Source organism: Telopea speciosissima, chromosome 6 (genome assembly GCF_018873765.1).
Source record: "Telopea speciosissima isolate NSW1024214 ecotype Mountain lineage chromosome 6, Tspe_v1, whole genome shotgun sequence".
Lineage (NCBI taxonomy): Eukaryota > Viridiplantae > Streptophyta > Magnoliopsida > Proteales > Proteaceae > Telopea > Telopea speciosissima.
Genome location: NC_057921.1, coordinates 34,683,207 through 34,700,664, shown reverse-complemented (window position 1 = coordinate 34,700,664; position 17,458 = coordinate 34,683,207). Strand labels below are relative to the sequence as shown.

General features: G+C 39.2%; 1 protein-coding gene across 1 annotated transcript; it reads left to right on the top strand.

Moving 5' to 3' along the window:
• The first annotated feature begins 6,413 nt into the window (after window positions 1-6,413).
• Window positions 6,414-7,082, top strand: LOC122665322. Its single transcript, XM_043861440.1, has 2 exons — window positions 6,414-6,531; window positions 6,651-7,082. Exons 1-2 carry the CDS (start codon window positions 6,474-6,476, stop codon window positions 6,968-6,970), a joined length of 378 nt encoding a protein of 125 aa, XP_043717375.1. The 5' UTR covers window positions 6,414-6,473; the 3' UTR covers window positions 6,971-7,082.
• The last annotated feature ends 10,376 nt before the right edge of the window (window positions 7,083-17,458 follow it).

Below are 17,458 nucleotides of genomic sequence, written 5' to 3'. Positions count from 1 at the left end.
GAAGACTAAGGATGAGAAGTTAAAGCCCTACCAAGTTTATTTGGAGCAACTGATCCAATGCTTCAAGGAAGTCTCTTTTGAGTAACTACCCAGGGATAGTAATCGGTTCGCTGACGCTTTAGCCACTTTGGCGTCCATGGTGGAATGTGATACTCAGGACAAGATCCAGCCTTTCCTAATAGAAAGAAGGACCCACCCAGCATATGGAGAGCCAGTCAATGCACTCACGGAGGATGGAAGGCATTGGTATGTTCCAGTGATCGATTACATCAAGGAAAGGAGGTACCCTAAAGAGTTTTCAGAAAGAGAGAAGAGGCACTTGCGAAAATATGCTACTCAATTCATCCTCCAAGGAAACTTGTTGTATAAGAGGTCTTATGGTGGCATCCAGTTATTATGTGTAGATGAGGGTCAGGTTCAAACCATCATAGAAGAAATCCATCAAGGAATATGCGGATCACACATGAATGCAAGGATGTTAGCCAAGAAAATTCTCAGGATGGGATATTATTGGGCCACTATAGAAGCTAAATGTGCTATCTTCGTAAGGCGATGCCATAAATGTTAGATATTTGCCGATATTATTCATATTCCTCCAACAGAGTTACACTCATTAAATGCCCCTTGGCCATTTTCTACTTGGGGGATTGATGTAGTTTGTAAGATAACTCCGAAAGCTTCAAATGGCCATCAATTCATATTAGTCGCCATCGACTACTTCACAAAATGGGTGGAGGCTCAATCTTATGCAGTCTTAACTTCCGCCAAGGTGGCAAAATTCATAAAAGAGAACGTCATCTGTAGATACGGTGTCCCTCAGCAATTGATTTCCGATCAAGGCTTGCATTTCCGAGGAAAAGTGAAAGAACTCTGTAACCGATTCGGCATTAAGAGGCATAAGTCTACTACTTACCATCCACAGACTAATGGGGCAGTCGAAGCAGCCAATAAAAACATGAAAGTCATACTGCAAAAGATGGCTGATGCATATAATGACTGGGCAGAGAAACTTCCACTGGCCTTATGGGCATATCAGACATCTATCCGAACCTCTACCGTAGCTACCCCGTATTCTCTGGTATATGGGATGGAAGCTGTGTTGCCAGTAGAAATTCAAGTCCCTTCTCTTTGAGTTTTACTTGATAGTCAATTGCCAGAAGGGGAATAGGTAAGGGCTAGATACGAAGAGCTCAATCTCTTGGATAAAAAAAAAGATGAAGGTCATGGACAATCTCAAGAAATATCAGCAAAGAATGGGTAGGGCATTCAATAAGGGTGTCCACACTCGAAGCATTGAAGAAGGAGATTTGATCCTTAAAGAGCAACGAGCTCCAATTCATGACTCGAGAGGAAAATTTTGACCCAATTGGAGTGGACCTTATAAAGTCAAGACCATATTGCCAGGCCAGGCAGTCCAACTCTCTGATCTTGATGGAGAAGATCTTTGGGGATTGGTCAACATGGACCAGTTAAAGAAGTACTTCGTCTGAGATATGTGAAGCAATTTGAACTATGTTCGACCTGATTCCTCCCAAGGGATACATAGGCAACTTGATGTATTCGGGTACGGTCTCATAAAAAAAAAAACAAAAAAAAAGAGAAAGAGAGGGCATTGTGTTGGTTTCCTCCCATGAACTTTGCCAGCCGGCGTCCCTTGCACATATGGGTAAATCTCGCCATTTGGCCTTCTATTCCTTGACCTAGCTTAGGTGTAGAGTCATCTAGAGCTGGTTATTAACAAAGGATTTATTCATTCTATGTCACAAAATGCTAACCCGATCCTTGATGCAGGTAATATGAGGGGACCAAAGAAAGAAGGGCTCGACGAACAGTTGCGCCAGTGGACTCTCCGGATGAATATAGATGACCCTACACTTCTAGAAGATCACCATCTGACAGTACTGGAAAGAATTGGTTGTTTTAAGCTCCATCATAACTTACTAAGGGAAGTGTCAAAGTGCTGGAATCCCCAATTACATACATTTCGTTTTGAAAAAGTCTGGCTGGCTCCGACCATTGAAGAATTTCGGGCTTGCATGATGGCACCCCCTCGAGGAAAATTGTTCCTCCCAACCATGAAGAAAGAACAACTTTTCAAAGACTTGGAAGATTTCTTCGCCATGAATAAGAAGGAGGTGAAGCAAGTTCTGAATTATGACAAGGTGGATGCGTTAAAAGTTGTGAAAATCTTCAACAACAATAGGTTTGAAGAAGAAGGACAGATCAGATGCAGAAAGAAGGCATACTTATTCTGTATGATTGGGAGGTACCTGTTAGCATCTCTAGGAAAAGACATGTCTCCAATGATTGCGGAAGTAGTTAAGCAGATTGAAGGAGGATGTGACATCGCTCCCACCATTTTAGCAGAAATGTTCAAAGGGTTTGATACCATGAATCAGTCTCAGAAATACAGAACAGACTTCCTTCATGGGTCTCCGGCAACATTCCAAATGTGGTTGATGGAAAAACTAAAGTTGGTAGCACCAATTCCATGTCCTCACCTCCGACCCATGCATTATCAAATAAAAAGGGAAAAGTCAGAATTCCACAAGATCCAAGACTGGAAGAAGTATTTGGAAGAAAGAAATGTTCAAGAAATCCAATGGAATTGCCCTTGGATGAAGACCGAGGTAGAAAAATCAGAAACACCCGGGTGCAATTACGTGAGATTCATGAGTCTGACTCACACCAGTTTTTATATCCCTTCCTTAGTATCTCCAAGGCAGGAACAACCCAAGTTGAAGAATTTTAGAACTCCAGAGATGTTGACACAAGAAGTGGTGATTCTGTTATCCCAAAAATGTTGTAAATAAGTGATATCAATCCAATGTTCCTATCTTTACTTGTTTTTCTGTCCTTTCTCATGTAATGAAACCATTTGTCAATAGAATTTGTGCTTCTAAAGAAAGGGGTTGAGTCATGTGTGCATTCCAAAGAAGGAAGTATCCAATGAGTTCATAAACAACTTGTTTATGTATACAAAAAAAAAACACCAAAAAAAAAAAAAGAGAGAACGGTTCAGGGCTGCGCTCTTCCCAGTGTGGTGGGTGAAATAATACCACCCCTTCTCCGACTACTTCTTCAGGAAATAAAGCCGAGAAAAAAAAGCCACGCTTGCAGCTCGGCCCATCTCACAGAAAAGGACGTGGAAGCCGTACACGGACAGCCATGAGTTCGGCACCAGTTGACCAAGAGACAGGTGGAAATGGTCCAAGATTTGATCCACCAGGTCAAGCACGGGAAGCCTAAAGGCATACCTGAAGGGCATCTCGTACAAGGCCACCTCGCCAGGCCGAATGTAGTAAGCCATCTCCCCAGGGTTAGGAGCTCGGAGCTTGATGTGCTCAAAGATGGCCTAAGTTGCCCTGAGGCGTTGGAGGTCGGCATCAGTGAATGTGCTCTGGACAATGCCGACACTTCCTTCTTTAGGCTCGAGAGCGTCAGCGGACAAGCTGACCGAGCCAACCCCACCTCAGGAAGAACTCTCCTCACCCGACTCCTCGTCATCTGTCAAAGATGATCCTAAGCCCTCGGCTTGGTCTTCAGGAATTGGCTGCGCCTCAAGGCCGGACTCCATGGGCAGGGGAAGCTCGGCAACGTTGGCCTGCCTCGACTCCGCTACGGTTGGCTCGTCCGAGTTCGAGCCCAACAGGTCTATCGTGGGGAGCGAGCAGGGAGCTCTTGGCTCGGACTCGCACCCTCAGCCGCCCTAGTGAACACCTCGCCCGCGTGACTACTACCAACAGACATAATGGGCAGAAGGGGACTTACTGGTTGAAGAAGCTTCGGAGACGAGCTGAGCACGAACTAGAAAGCTGAGAGCGCCGAGCACTGAATGAGCTGAAGAATCCGAGCTAGCCAAGCAGTCAAAAACTTGAAACAGTGAAGAATGAATGAGGAAGAGTTGCCTACTTATAGCCTTTGAACAGAGAAGATCCAACGGTCGAGAAGAACTCAATAAGATCCAATGGCCCAGATCAAAAGACGATTCGAATTCCCGAGCCTGCCATAATGACTCCGACTGACGTGGCACTGACACCCCAACTGTCAGACCGTACAACGTCCAATCCCCGACAAAGCAAGCTCGGCTCAACCGCAATGAGGGACAGCCGAGCAGACCGAAATACTTCACTCATCAATGCCGTGCCGACCCCTGATGAGTGGGGGGCCCTGTGATAAGGCATAAATCACATCACCAATCAAAAGCTGCCACGTGGCTGAGCTGAGGACAGTCCGATAACCGAATCGAGCCGTGTGAGTCGGGCCAACCCAACCACCGACAGATCTGGCATTCTATCTTTTGTGTGCCGAGCACCCGCACCACTGGGCGCCACCCAAATCGGCCATCGACTCCGAGCCAACCTCACCATTGTCAGCCGAGGCTGAGGCCGAGCTCTGAGGTTGACCATTGTGGCCGAGCTCGTAGGCCGACCACGGAGGCCGAGCCCTCCACAAAAGCCATTGTAACCGCTCACCGGGAATCGCGGAGCCACGTCAGCACAATTTGAGAATCGTGGGATAAGGATTGAGACACATTTCTATTGCGATACGGAATCGCACTTAGATATGGACTCTTACCTTAACAGGAGTCTGACCCCGAAAATAACTCTCCACTCCGCGCAACGGGATAGAGCCTTCCTACCATACTAGGACTCCTCCAACCGCCTCATCTCCCTCTATAAACACTCAGGTATGGAGCTCAAACGCTCATCTCACTTTTTATTAGCTGTTACGCTGTTGCACTGGAGACCTGACTTGAGTGTTGGAGAGTCCTTGGCCGGAGCCACACCGGCTCTCTTGCACTCACTCAGTTTTTGCAGGCTCATCCGTGGGCGAACCGGGCGACGGAGATTTTCACACGCAACACTTGGTTTCTTTGGCAAGAATGGTTAAGCCTTCAGCCCCTATTATTATCTATAAAATTGAGAAGCACTCGCTGGCACAAAGAATCTAACCCAATAGCTGATTTTTTTATATCAAAGGACACTGCAACTTTGAGTGTATCGGGATCAATCATTAGATTTTCTTTACATATTCAGGAAGAGTTAAAAAGGGATATTCTGGGTATGCACATATATCAATTTTGTTCATAGGTTTATAGAGGTTGGCTGGCCCTGTTGATGGCATTGCCGAAGATGGAGCTATCTCTTTGTTTTTTTGTAACCCTTGTGTATGCCCAGGTTCTTTCTTTGTAAATCCCTCTTTCTTTAATATATTCTTTCTGATTCCTAGCCCCAAAAAAAAAAAGTATAAACAAGTTCAACCATTTTTTGTTTGATGGATTTGTCAATCCAACGTAAGAAAACAAACACTTATTTGAAAGAATTTGACATTATCCTAATTATCAATGTAATTAGTATAAACAAGTTCAACCAATTTTTGTTTGGTGAATTTATCAATCCAATGTAGGAAAACAAACACTTGTTTAAAAGAATCGTGAACTACTTTTTGATTGGTGGATTAGTCAATCCAACGTAGGAAGCAAACCATACTTGTTAAAGAAATATTACTTACACCATTTGTTGTTATCATATAGAAACTACCATACGTTTTCATATTCACCAAAAAAAAAACCCATACGTTTCCATCTTATCCATTCCTCTCAAAGTTTGTTACATGGTTTGATTCTATTAAATTGGGCTCACAAGTATTACGGTGGGCAAACCCATTCATTCATTTGACCTTATTTGGGTAATAGTGACACTATGTTTGCTGTAAAGTATTGCTTTTTAGAAATCGTGAACAAAAAATGAAAGAGCATTTTTACCCAAAATAAAGGTGTGGAGAACCAAGAATGTAAAACCGCACCACCACCAATTAAAGGTGTCAATTTAGAATCTAAACTGAAAATTGATCCGGCTGTTTAAAATTGAAGCAAATCAAATAAAATCGGTTCGATTTTGATTTCAAAATCTGAAATCTTTCGTCAGTTTGATTCAATTTCGATTTTATGATTGAAACTTTTAAATCAAACCAAATTACCCATTTTTGAATCGAATAAATTATATATTTTTTAATATTTTTGTCAACATGAATGATAAATTTTATTCTATTTTAATGTTTGAAAAAAGTTTAGAGGATTATGTCTCTAACAAACAAGAGGTTTTTTTGTTGTAAAAATGTAAAAAGTTTGCCCAAGTATCTAAATTAAGGACCCAAACCAAATATAAATCAAGGTTAAAACTGAATAAAAACAAATCGAAACCGAACTGTGTTGGTTCGATTTTGGTTTGGAAACACATGTTCTCATTCGGTTTCAATTTCCACATGTTGTATCTTGAAACGAACTGATTGACACCCTTAACTACTATGGATTGAGTAATGTATCCAATCGTAAGTAATGTAAGAGATTAGGATACGACAAGCAATTAATATCTGAAAGTATAAAATGGGAAGAAGGCTGTAGAAGCTGAGGTATCTCCTTTACATTTGCAAGCAAAAAGAAAATAATATCAAGAACAAATTTCTCAACAATGGTTGCTGCTCTCAAAATCTTTTATGCAATTCTCATATTCAGTCATCTTGGAAAGGGTGAGTTTCATTTTAGATCTTGTGAAATTTTTATTTTTTTTTTAGTTTGCTTTTCTGGTCATATTTCATGCCTTTACCAAGAAAACAAAAAATCTATTTTGTTTCTTTCTTTTGTACAGGATTTGGTGGATATTGTTCCATTCATAGCCTTAAATTAACTCAAAGTATGACAGGAGTAGTGATGGGAAGGAAACTTGAGTATGTGGTGACTGTAACTAATGAGTGCAAATGTGAACAAGGAAATATTAAACTCTACTGCAAAGGGTTCCAGACAGCTGAGAGCATTGATCCTTTCTTGTTCAAACATGATAACCAAGATAGCACCAAATGCATCCTCCTCAATGGAGAACCCATTGGTGAACACCAAACAACTTACTTCAAATATTTATGGGATAAACCATTCCCCTTCACTGTGGTGCATGCAAAAATGACTTGCTAAAAGGCTCTCAAGGTTTCTTCTGATCTGATCTGATCTGTGCAGGGGCAATCTTATGTGTAACTATTCCACCTTAAGGCTTAATAATAAATAAAACTGAGCATAGTTTCTTCTGTTCAATGTTGGTGCATCTTATGTTTAAGGATAGATGTCTTCTAGTTTTTTTTTTTTTTTTTTTCCCTTTCTCACTTCAATGCATGAGTTGCAAGCTCTGTTTGGTTAAGTGCAAAACGGGTGGAATTTCTTGGGTTGAGAAAGCTTGGTGCCGATGACGATCGAAGGTGACTCCATCTGAAATACTGAGAAAAGAAAGAAGAGGAACAACAAAAACAGCAGAGTAAACAAAACGATGAAGTGATCCTTTTTGGGGCACCACTTGCGTCATTGTTCGGCGTATTAGTTTCCAACTCCTTAAAACCTTATTTATAGGAGTCCATAGAGAACCGTTGTTATGGAGCGCCACGGCTCTTTCCTTAACACGGAATCGCCCCCAAATTCTCCCCATATCCCTTCAATGGCGGGATATAGACGTTGTGAATCCGTTGGATAAGGGCAATGTGGCCACATCACCCAACATCTCCCATTTGTCCATATTGTCCGAATCCATACTTCATGTTTCTATTTCCAGAAACTTCCGTCATGAAATTTCCATTCCATTCCCATTCCCAGGAACTACCATTTGCATTTCAAGTTTCATTATTGTTCCCAATTTTCCAGGAATTACATTTGCATTTCAAATTCCCATTTCCGTGAACATCTGTCATGATATTTCCATTTTCGTCCCCTTTTCCAGGAACTGCCATTTGCATTTCATTATTGTTCCCAATTTTTTAGGAACTACTATCCTTTAGTTTATATTTCCATCATAACATTTGCATTATCATGACAACGAACAATCAGTTCCTATTCCAGACTTAGACTGCTCCAAGTCCCATCAACGTTCCAAACATTAAGTTCTAATTCCAGACATAGATTGTTCTAAGTCCTATTAAATTTACATGCTTAATATAGGCTTCCGCACAAACTCCCTTTGCAAGGGATTGGCTACCATATCGCTCGTAGGTATATAGGTTACTTTAATTTCTCCATTCTCTACTATATCTCGTATATAGTGATATTGTATCTCTACATGTTTTCCCTTCGAGCTGTTTGCGCCACTATGTATCAAAGCTTATTGTCGATTGATTATCACAGAATATTTCCACTGGTTCATTTACAAGATCCAGCCCAAATTTCAATAAAAATCGTCTTATCCAGACTGCATGAGTAGTTGCCATACTACAAGCAATGTACTCTTTCAAAGTGTGCCTTGCAACACACCCTTGTTTCTTGCTTCCCCAAGAAATAGCTGCACCTCCAAATATAAACACATGACCAGAGGTGGACTTATAGTCATCTTTATTACCTCCGAAGTTACCATTGGAGTTTCCAATGACCTCAAGCCTTTTCCGCTTGGAAATACAATTTCAAGTGTTTAGTTCCTTTGAAGTACTTCCTTTTCATTGCATGTCAATGGGCAGAACAAGGATTACTTTGGTATCTACTTACCAAACCGACTGGATTGGCCAAATCCGGTCATGTACACAACATAGCGTACAACAAACTACCTACTGCTTAAGCCTAAGTACTTTCAACTTTTCTTGTCCTTCTTGAGGACAGTGGCCTTTCATGAAAGCCTTTCCCAATACAATTGATATTGACAAGGGATTGCTATTCTGCATCCCAAATTTTTCATCACAAAATTCAAGTATTTTTTCATAACATACGTTGTGTTTTATCTCTCAAGATTTGTATTCCCAAGATATAGGATGCTTTCCCCATATCTTTCATTCCAAATCAATTACTAAATTCATACTTGAATCTATTCAGCATTTTCAAGTCATTTTCAGGTAGCAGTATGTTATCAACATACAAGGATAGAATAGTAAAATTACTCTTACTCTTTAAGATGTATATAGAAATGTCCAACTTGTTAGCCACAAAACCTTATTTTAAGGATCGTTTTGACCAACTTGTTCCACAAATGTCCAACTTGTTTCAAGTCGTACAAAGACTCTATTAAGTCTACATGCTTTATCTTCCTGTCACATTCCTTGAAAACCTTCAGGTTGTCGCATATATAGTCTTTTTCAACTCACCATTTACAAAGGTGATTTTCACGTCCATCTGAAACAATTCTAAGTCCAGATGTGCAACTAGTGTCAATATCAATCCAATAGAGGCAAATTTTGCTACCGGTGAGTAAGTTTCCTAGTAATCTATTCCTCCTTTTTTGGGAGTAACCTTTTGTGACTAATTGGGCCTTGATTTTATCAACATACCCATCTACTTTGTACTTTTTCTTAAGTATCCATTTGCAATCTATGACATTCCTACCCTTTGGTAGGACACAGTTCCCATAATTGATTCTTTGTGATGGAATTGATTTCCTCCTGCATGGCATTCAACCATTCACCTGATTCTCGCGATTTTATCGCTTCACAATAGGTTAGAGGATCAACTACTTCTTCCACATCTGTGTCCCCACATCTGTGTCAACTGTGTGACAAGACGGCTCACACAGATAAAAGGTAGTAGTCATCTAAATAAGTTGGGGGTGCTCTTGTCTTTTTTCTCCCACTTACCCTAAGTTATGGGTTTTGTTCTTAAGGATCAACCTGATCTCCAAGACCTTGAGTTCCTTAATCAAAAATTCCTGGTTCATCTTGAGAGTCAACATTGATAAGCACATTTATGTGTGAAATTTTAGGGCATAAATTATACATTTTACCACATTGGACAGAGTTACTCGGTGCTTTCTTGTGCTTTTCAGGGTTTAGGTGAATTCTTGTGAAAATGAAGGAGATGATGCTAAGGAGATGTTTTTAAGCTTTTTAGAAGTATAAATGGATGCATAGCCCATCGAGTCAGCTTCGCAATGGTTCAAACGGCACTTAATTCCGAGTTGAAACGAAGAAGTTATGGCCGCTTCGTAACGATGCGTGAAAATGGTCTGCAGGGGTTTATTTATAATTATTGACAGTCGGATGGGAACAAAGTGAAACGGAAGTTCGGATTTTAGGGGCCTTAATGAAATTATCAGAAGTTACTTTACTGTACCCGAAAGATTCCATTTGGAAGGCTCTGGACAGTCCAACTTCAACTTGAGATATCTTGGGCTCCCCAACTCCGAATTGGATGAAATTTGGGTCTATTTTGTGTGATTTTTCGCAAGGAACACAATGGTGAGACCTATATAAGCACCCCATGCTCCACGTTTTCTGAATGACAGAATGGATATTTTATTTATTCTTGAAGGAATCCTAGTCATCACCCTTACTCTCTCTCTCCTCCAACTTCTCAAGGGCACTTCAAATTCTACTTGGGATAGATTTATATTTTCTCATCTATGGAAGGTTGAAAAATCAAAGATGCTTTGATTTTATTGCTTGGAAAGATATCTACAAAGAAAAGGAAGACTTGTTAAAATTGGAAGTTTATTTTTCTAGAAATGAAGCTCTATGTAAACAATCTTCTTCTTCTTCTCTTCTATTTTTTCTTTTTCTTAGGATTCAAGGCATTGTAAAAGAGGAAAGAGAAGAGAATATTCTCTTTTCTTAGGGAATATTTCTCCTACACTTCCATCTTCTCTCTTCTCCTCTCTTCCACCTATAAATACCCCCTACCTCTCTTGTAAAAATTTGCTCATTCACTTAGTGAAATTTCTTCTCTTCTTCTCCTTCTAATTTGTGATTTTTGGCTTTTCTAAGTTCTAGTTTGCTTTTATAATTTTTAGTTAATGCTTATAATAGGTTTAGTTTATGCTTTAATTTCAATTTAAGTCTTCAATTGGATTGTAATTTCTTAATTCTAGTTTAGGTTTTAAGCCTTCTAGTCTAAGTTCTTAAGTTGATGACAAGACTTGAAGATTTAGAAGAGGAGGCCATGGTAAGTTTATGCAAGTATTCAAGCTTTTCTTTTACATTCATGCAAGCACATCCAGGTTTTACTATCTAAACTCTCAATCTCATTCTCCATCTCCTCTATCTCTCTCTATCTTCTTCTTCTTCCCCCTCTATTTCTTTTATTTTAATTTTATATGGTTGTGGTTTATGGATGCATTTTTATTCCCTTATTTCTTTTTATGTGGTTAGTATGTGTGGCTGCATTTTTATTCCTTTCAATTCGCTTTAGTTTGATAGGTTAGATGCTCATGTGTTAGGACGCCGATTTAATCCCTTAATTTTGTTAGATGCTTATGAGTTAGGATGCATTGATTTTCGTTAGTTTAATTAGTTTAATTTAACACTTTAATTTGGTTCATTTTGCATTACTTTTAAGTTAGTTAAATAGAGTGGCATATATCTCCTCGTGTTCGACCCGTAGCTACGATTGACCCGTACGCTTGCGGTTTTATTTTAACTCAAACAAACATCATAGTGGGGTCCAAGATCTTCCCTCGGCGGTTGCTCATCTAATTTCTCTAGAAATTCCGCGTCACGACTCTCAATAATTCCTTTTTCCAGGATGATGAAACCTATACGGTTTTGATCTTTCTGGATATGCTATGAACTTGCATCTGATAGTTCTGGAATCCAAATTATTCCTATATGGCACAGGTATTAGTACATGGGCTACTGATCCCCACTTTCTTAGGTTTTCTAAATTCGGTTTCCTATCTATCCATAGTTCCTAGGAATAAGATTCAACAGACTTAGTGAGAATTTTTTTCAGAAAATATTTTCTGTGTAAATTACCTCTCCCCAGAACATCTTGGAAAGAGTAGAAAAAGATTACATACAACATACTACATTGAGTAGTGATACATTCTATCTTTCAGCTACACCATTCTGTTGTGGTGTGAAAGATATATATATTTTTTTGTTTGATAATTCTGTGTTCCTCACTTGATTCTCAAACTCAATGGAGTTATACCACGAACAACTCTTAGAACCTTAATGTTCATTCTCAACTGATTTTGCACTTCAATTCTATAATGTCCGTAGCATTCAAAAGGCTTCAAAATTTCTACTGATCAAATAAATATACCCTTATTTGAGAAATCATCAGTAAACATGATGAAGTAAATCATTCTACTATGGGTACTCACATTAAGCGGCCCACAAAAATCAGAGTGTAAAACTCTGAGGAGTTCCTTTGTTTTCACTCCCACTGGGAAAAACTTTTTGGTCATTTTGCCAGTTAAACAAAGTTCACAGGCATGGTATTCAACTTTAACTAACTTAAGAACTAAACCCAATTTATTTATTTCATCAAATTTTTTTTAATTCTAGGGTGTTCTAGTTCCATATGCCAAATATATGAATCAACCACATTTGCACAATCAATTTCATATTTCACAACCATATATGATTAACTCAAGAAATCTAACTAATAGTTCTATACAAATACACACAAAATAAATCTTGAGCATTTTTCCAAATATCCATAAAGTTGGTATTAATTTTCGATCAATTAGGCATCATTCAATACACATGCCACTTAGCTTGAATAGCCATGTAACTAGGCCAAAAGAACTAAGCCCACATACAAAGACTAAAAGATCGTACCAACCTCAACAAACTTTGTTTGACGTCCAATGTAATTTCGGCAATGTCACTGACACCTCGAATAACTTAAATTTGATGTCAGAAAATCATAAAATTATTAATACCAAAAAAAATTCCAATCAATCCATTGGATATTCCATCAATGACTATGATCAATTTTCGATTTAGCAATTTAGCCAATTTTATCAAGACATGTCTCATGTCAAACATTCCATTGATTCACTAAGTGAACAACAATTGGGTTCAAATGAATTAGGCTTGAGCAGATGAACAACGGCAAAAATGCACAATGGCTTTGACAACAAATCTGGTTTGTCGTCGGTGTGAGCAGATGGATAGCGACAGCTTCAACAACAAATCTGGTCTTTCGACAAGAGTTTTCTCTCACTCCATGTGTTGCCGTTTGGGAAAAAAATACCTTCGGTGGTTGATGTGTAGCGGTGGCATTGTGACAATGGGACTTGGCAAGTCCGATTGGAGGTTAGGTTGAAGATGAAGCAGGCCGCAAGGTTGGGTTGAGACAAAAACGTTGGCAACGCAAGATAATCTTTTGCAGCTTTGATACCAATCTTGGGTTGAGAAAGCTTGGTGCCGATGACGACCGAAGGTGACTCCATCTGAAATACTGAGAAAAGAAAGAAGAGGAAGGACAAAAACAGTAGAGTAAAGAAAACGATGAAGTGATTCTTTTTGGGGCTCCATTTGCGTCATCGTTCGGCGTATTAGTTTCCAACTCCTTAAAACCTTATTTATAGAAGTCCATAGAGAACCATTGTTATGGAGCGCCATGGCTCTTTCCTTAATGCGGAATCGCCCCCAAATTCTCCCCATATCTCTTCAATGGCGGGATATAGACGTTGTGAATCCGTTGGATAAGGGCAATGTGGCCACATCACCCAACAGAATTAAAAAAGAAAAAGGACATGTAGAAAAGTTTCAATTTCTGGTTTTTTATACTCTTCTTTTTTCTTTTCTTTTTTTTTGTTTTTAATAATTAATTTTATGGGAAAAGGCTGGTTATGCTAGCGGTATACCGTATGCTTGCACCCTATGTGTATCTTTCTCTTCTTCCCTTTGACACATAGGGACATTGGGTGCTGGCATACAATATACCACTTGCATACCCATCCCTCTCCCTAATTTCATGTTTCCATGTAAAATATGTGGGAAATGGAAGAAAAAAATTTTCATTCAAAATTTTTTTAGAGGCTTCGTTTTTTTTGCAAGGGGAAGTAAAGGGAAGGAAAGTGAAATTTTCATACTTAAAAAAAAAAATTTGTAATCATTACTTCATGTGACTGTATCACTAACTCCAAATCATTCCATATTTGATTATAAAATTCCACTTTACTTTGCATCCAATTCCCTTTGTTTTAAAAAGTATAATAAAAATTAAATGTAAAATGTAAGATTACTAAATATGGTAATAAATTTAAGTAGTTTACACAATCACATGGGGGTAATGATTACAAAAATTTATTTATTTTATATTATTTATGATTAGGGGGAGCGCAGCTGCGCAAAGGCCCTACGGGTGCGGCAGCCAATGAGAGCGTGTGCGTTGGCATCTCAGGGGGCAGGATTTCCGCCTTTCATGCCCCCCACTGTGTCTGAGCTTGGGCATCGCCTTCCCCCCCCCCCCCCCCCCATAGAACATTTTTCCCATATGATTATTTGCTTTTTAAGTTTTAAACAGGTTTGACGGTTTGGTTCCTATTGGTTCTTAATTGGTCTTTTGATTTTGGAATTGTTGAGAAATAGATTATTGAAACAACCTATTTGGCTATCTTGTTTACTAATTGATTCTAAACTTCCAACCAAAAAAAAAAAAATTTTGATTCTAAACTTTAATTTCATTATCGGACCAATAACTTAATGGATGGATTTATTGGTTCGCCCCTAAATTGATCCTTTAGTCAGTTAGTTATAGGGCTGCAATAGGGTTGGGTTGGACCAGGCTATTTAAAACCCTAGCCCAACCCTGAGTCCCCTTAGTTGGTCCCAGGCCCGGCCCGACCCTAACATAGGGCCTGGAAAATAAAATCTTGACCCGCCCTGGGCTGACCTTGATTGGCCCTGATCATGGAGTGGGGGAAGAGAGAGATGCATGGATTAGACTAAGTTAGGCTGGTCGGGGAGAAAACTATCAATTTTGTCAATTATTTTCTTCATATATAATATATTATATGACAAAATATGTGTGGCATTGAAAATATATAATATATATAACATACCATAATCCTACTCTATTCTAAATCTAGGGGGGAGGTAAGATGTGAACCCAAGACCTCTTGGTAAGGGTGTCAAACGGTGCAATTTTGATTATACGATGCGGTTCCGGTTCGGTGCACATTTTGCAAAGTATAAATCAAAAGCGCACCGGATAAGAATCACCCAAAATCAAAATCGTTTTATATGCGGTGCAGTTTTAGCGGTTTGTATTCGGTTTTCATTATCCGTTTTACATGCGGTTTGTAATACCGGTTTTACCTTTGTAGCCTTTAATTTTATTTTTCATATCCTTGTTATGTGGGAGAAATTATATTGTTTCATACACATCTAACTCTAGGCAATGTTCACTTAGACATGTTAGTTGCAATGACAATTTTAAGTGATTACTCAAGGCTGCAAAATATCGCAAAACCAACCTGAGGACATCACTAATTCATACCCCACTCAATTCATTAACAAAGTCCACTAAGACATGCTCATACTAAAACCTTTTGCCCCTTCTTGAATTACCACTTAAACTAAAATTCAAAAAAATCTAAGTAAGGAGCCCTAATATTTTAGAGTACTTAACACCATTCTTAAATTCATAATCACGATTTTCTATCCGATTTCTATTCGGTTAACCGGCAGTTTTCCGGTTTTGAATCAAACCGAACCTGTAATAGAACCTATGAAATCAAAATCACACCGTTTTTAAACGGTGCAGTTCGGTTCAATTGCAAACCGTTAGTTCCGGTTCCGACAATTGGTTTCGGTTCCATTTTGACACCCTTACCTCTTGGTAGCAATGGGTTTTTACGCACCACAAGCTACCAAGTATGCTAGGCACTTGTTCACAAACATGTCAATATATATTTTATAGTATAACTTAAAAAAGGGTTGGGCTGGGCCGGGCTGGGCTCAGCCCGAGGCCTCAACCTTGGCCCAACCCGACCTTGACTCAGGGCCAGAAATTTTAAGCCCTAACCCACCCTTAGTGCCTGGTATCTCAGCCTTGGCCCTGTTCGGGCTTAAGACGGGCCAGGGCAGGTTTGGCCTGATAGGGCCAAACTTGCACCCCTAGTTAGTTGTAAGGGTGTCAGTGGGCTGGAATGGACCGGGTTTTGTTAAAACCCCAACCCAACCCTAAGTTCTCTTAACTCAACTAAGGCCTAGACCAGCCCTCAGCCCAGGCCGAGACCTATCAGACACAAGTCGCACAACCCAAACAACACTAATTGCCCTTGATTAGGCTGGGTTGACCCTAATTGACATGTAGCCTACCCCTAAATTTTGGCATTTTAGGGTAGGGCTGACCCTGATTGACCCTGGTTGCCTTATACTTTTCTATCTGTGTCCTCCCTATATGCACTAAAAAAATGAGAGAAATGAAACATCATCAACACCAATCATTTTTAAAAAAATATTGATAATCCTGTTATATTAAATCAAGAGAAAATAGACCCATAAAGAATGTGAGTGGTGTGGATAGATTAAAAAATAAAGTGTGTGGATGGTGTTGGTGAATTAAAAAATAAAAAATGTGAGTGATGTCTATATATATATATTTGTAATTTATTTATATACATTATACATAGGATCGGGCTCAGTCCAAGACCTCAGCCCAAGCCCAACCCAGCCTAACCTCGGGCCTGAAAATTCCAGCCTACTCCCACCCTGCTGATGCTCGGGTTGTCTGGACCAAATTGACACTTTAATTGGGACTTGGGAGTTTTTTTTTTGTTTTAAGGTAAAAAAGAAAATATTAACTTAAATAAATGACATATATATACAGAGTTTTTAGATTGCCCATGTATAGCTAAATTAAGGGCAATAACTATGCAAAAAGGATCTCCCTTATTGTCAAAGGAGATATTTTGAGCTATACTATTTATATATAACAAGTCTTTTAAAAGATTCCAAGGCCAAGGAGACGTAGTTGGAGATGGAAGGAGATCAAGGCTTGACCGAATACTGACTAATTCTGGTTCCAAAAGAGTGGAAGATACCAAATGTCCTGCAGCCAAAAAGATGAATCTGCCATCTATCAGGAAAATATAAGACCACCCGGCCAAATTTACTCCTGGAATCTGGTATCCTGTGCAAATTAAAAAAGGATAACTAAGTTTTGGTAACGGAGAAAAAACAGGAACTATAAAGTCCTCCTCAATTCTAAAATATTTATCATGAGATGAAATGGAAGGGGGGGTTAAATTCAAGTCAACTAACCAACGCTTAACCTGTTTAACTATCCAAAGAGGATCGGGTTTTTCTGATCCAATAACAACCTTGTTCCTGACGGTCCAAATGAAAAAACACGTAATAATAAACACTCCAAAAAACCAAACTAAAGATCTTTTATCTAATTTATGAGAGAAAAATGTAATAAGGCAGAAATCTTCCAGAGAATCATTGGCCAAAAACTCAGTTCTCAATTCCAGAGGGTCCCGCCACCCAAATATGTTTAACCCAATCGCAAGAAAGAAATAGATACCAAAAGGATTCAACACAATTTCCACATAAAGTACATGAAGGGTCGATCTGGAACCATTTAGAAAGAAAAGCCTTGACTGGAAGTCCTGCATTTAGCACACTCCAGAAGAAGATTTTAAATTTGGGGTGAATCTTAAGCTGCCAAAAGAAATTCCACCAAGGGGACAAAAAAGAATTACTGCTAGTAGAAATAGAATTTAGCGACCTAGCAGCAAGTTTAGTGCTAAAAATACCATTC

Bases quoted from the DNA above. Each gene is read 5' to 3' on its own strand.
- LOC122665322 (XM_043861440.1), top strand. From the start codon at position 6,474: ATGGTTGCTGCTCTCAAAATCTTTTATGCAATTCTCATATTCAGTCAT. The intron at 6,532-6,650 runs GTGAGTTTCATT...TCTTTTGTACAG, and splicing joins ATTCAGTCATCTTGGAAAGG to GATTTGGTGGATATTGTTCC.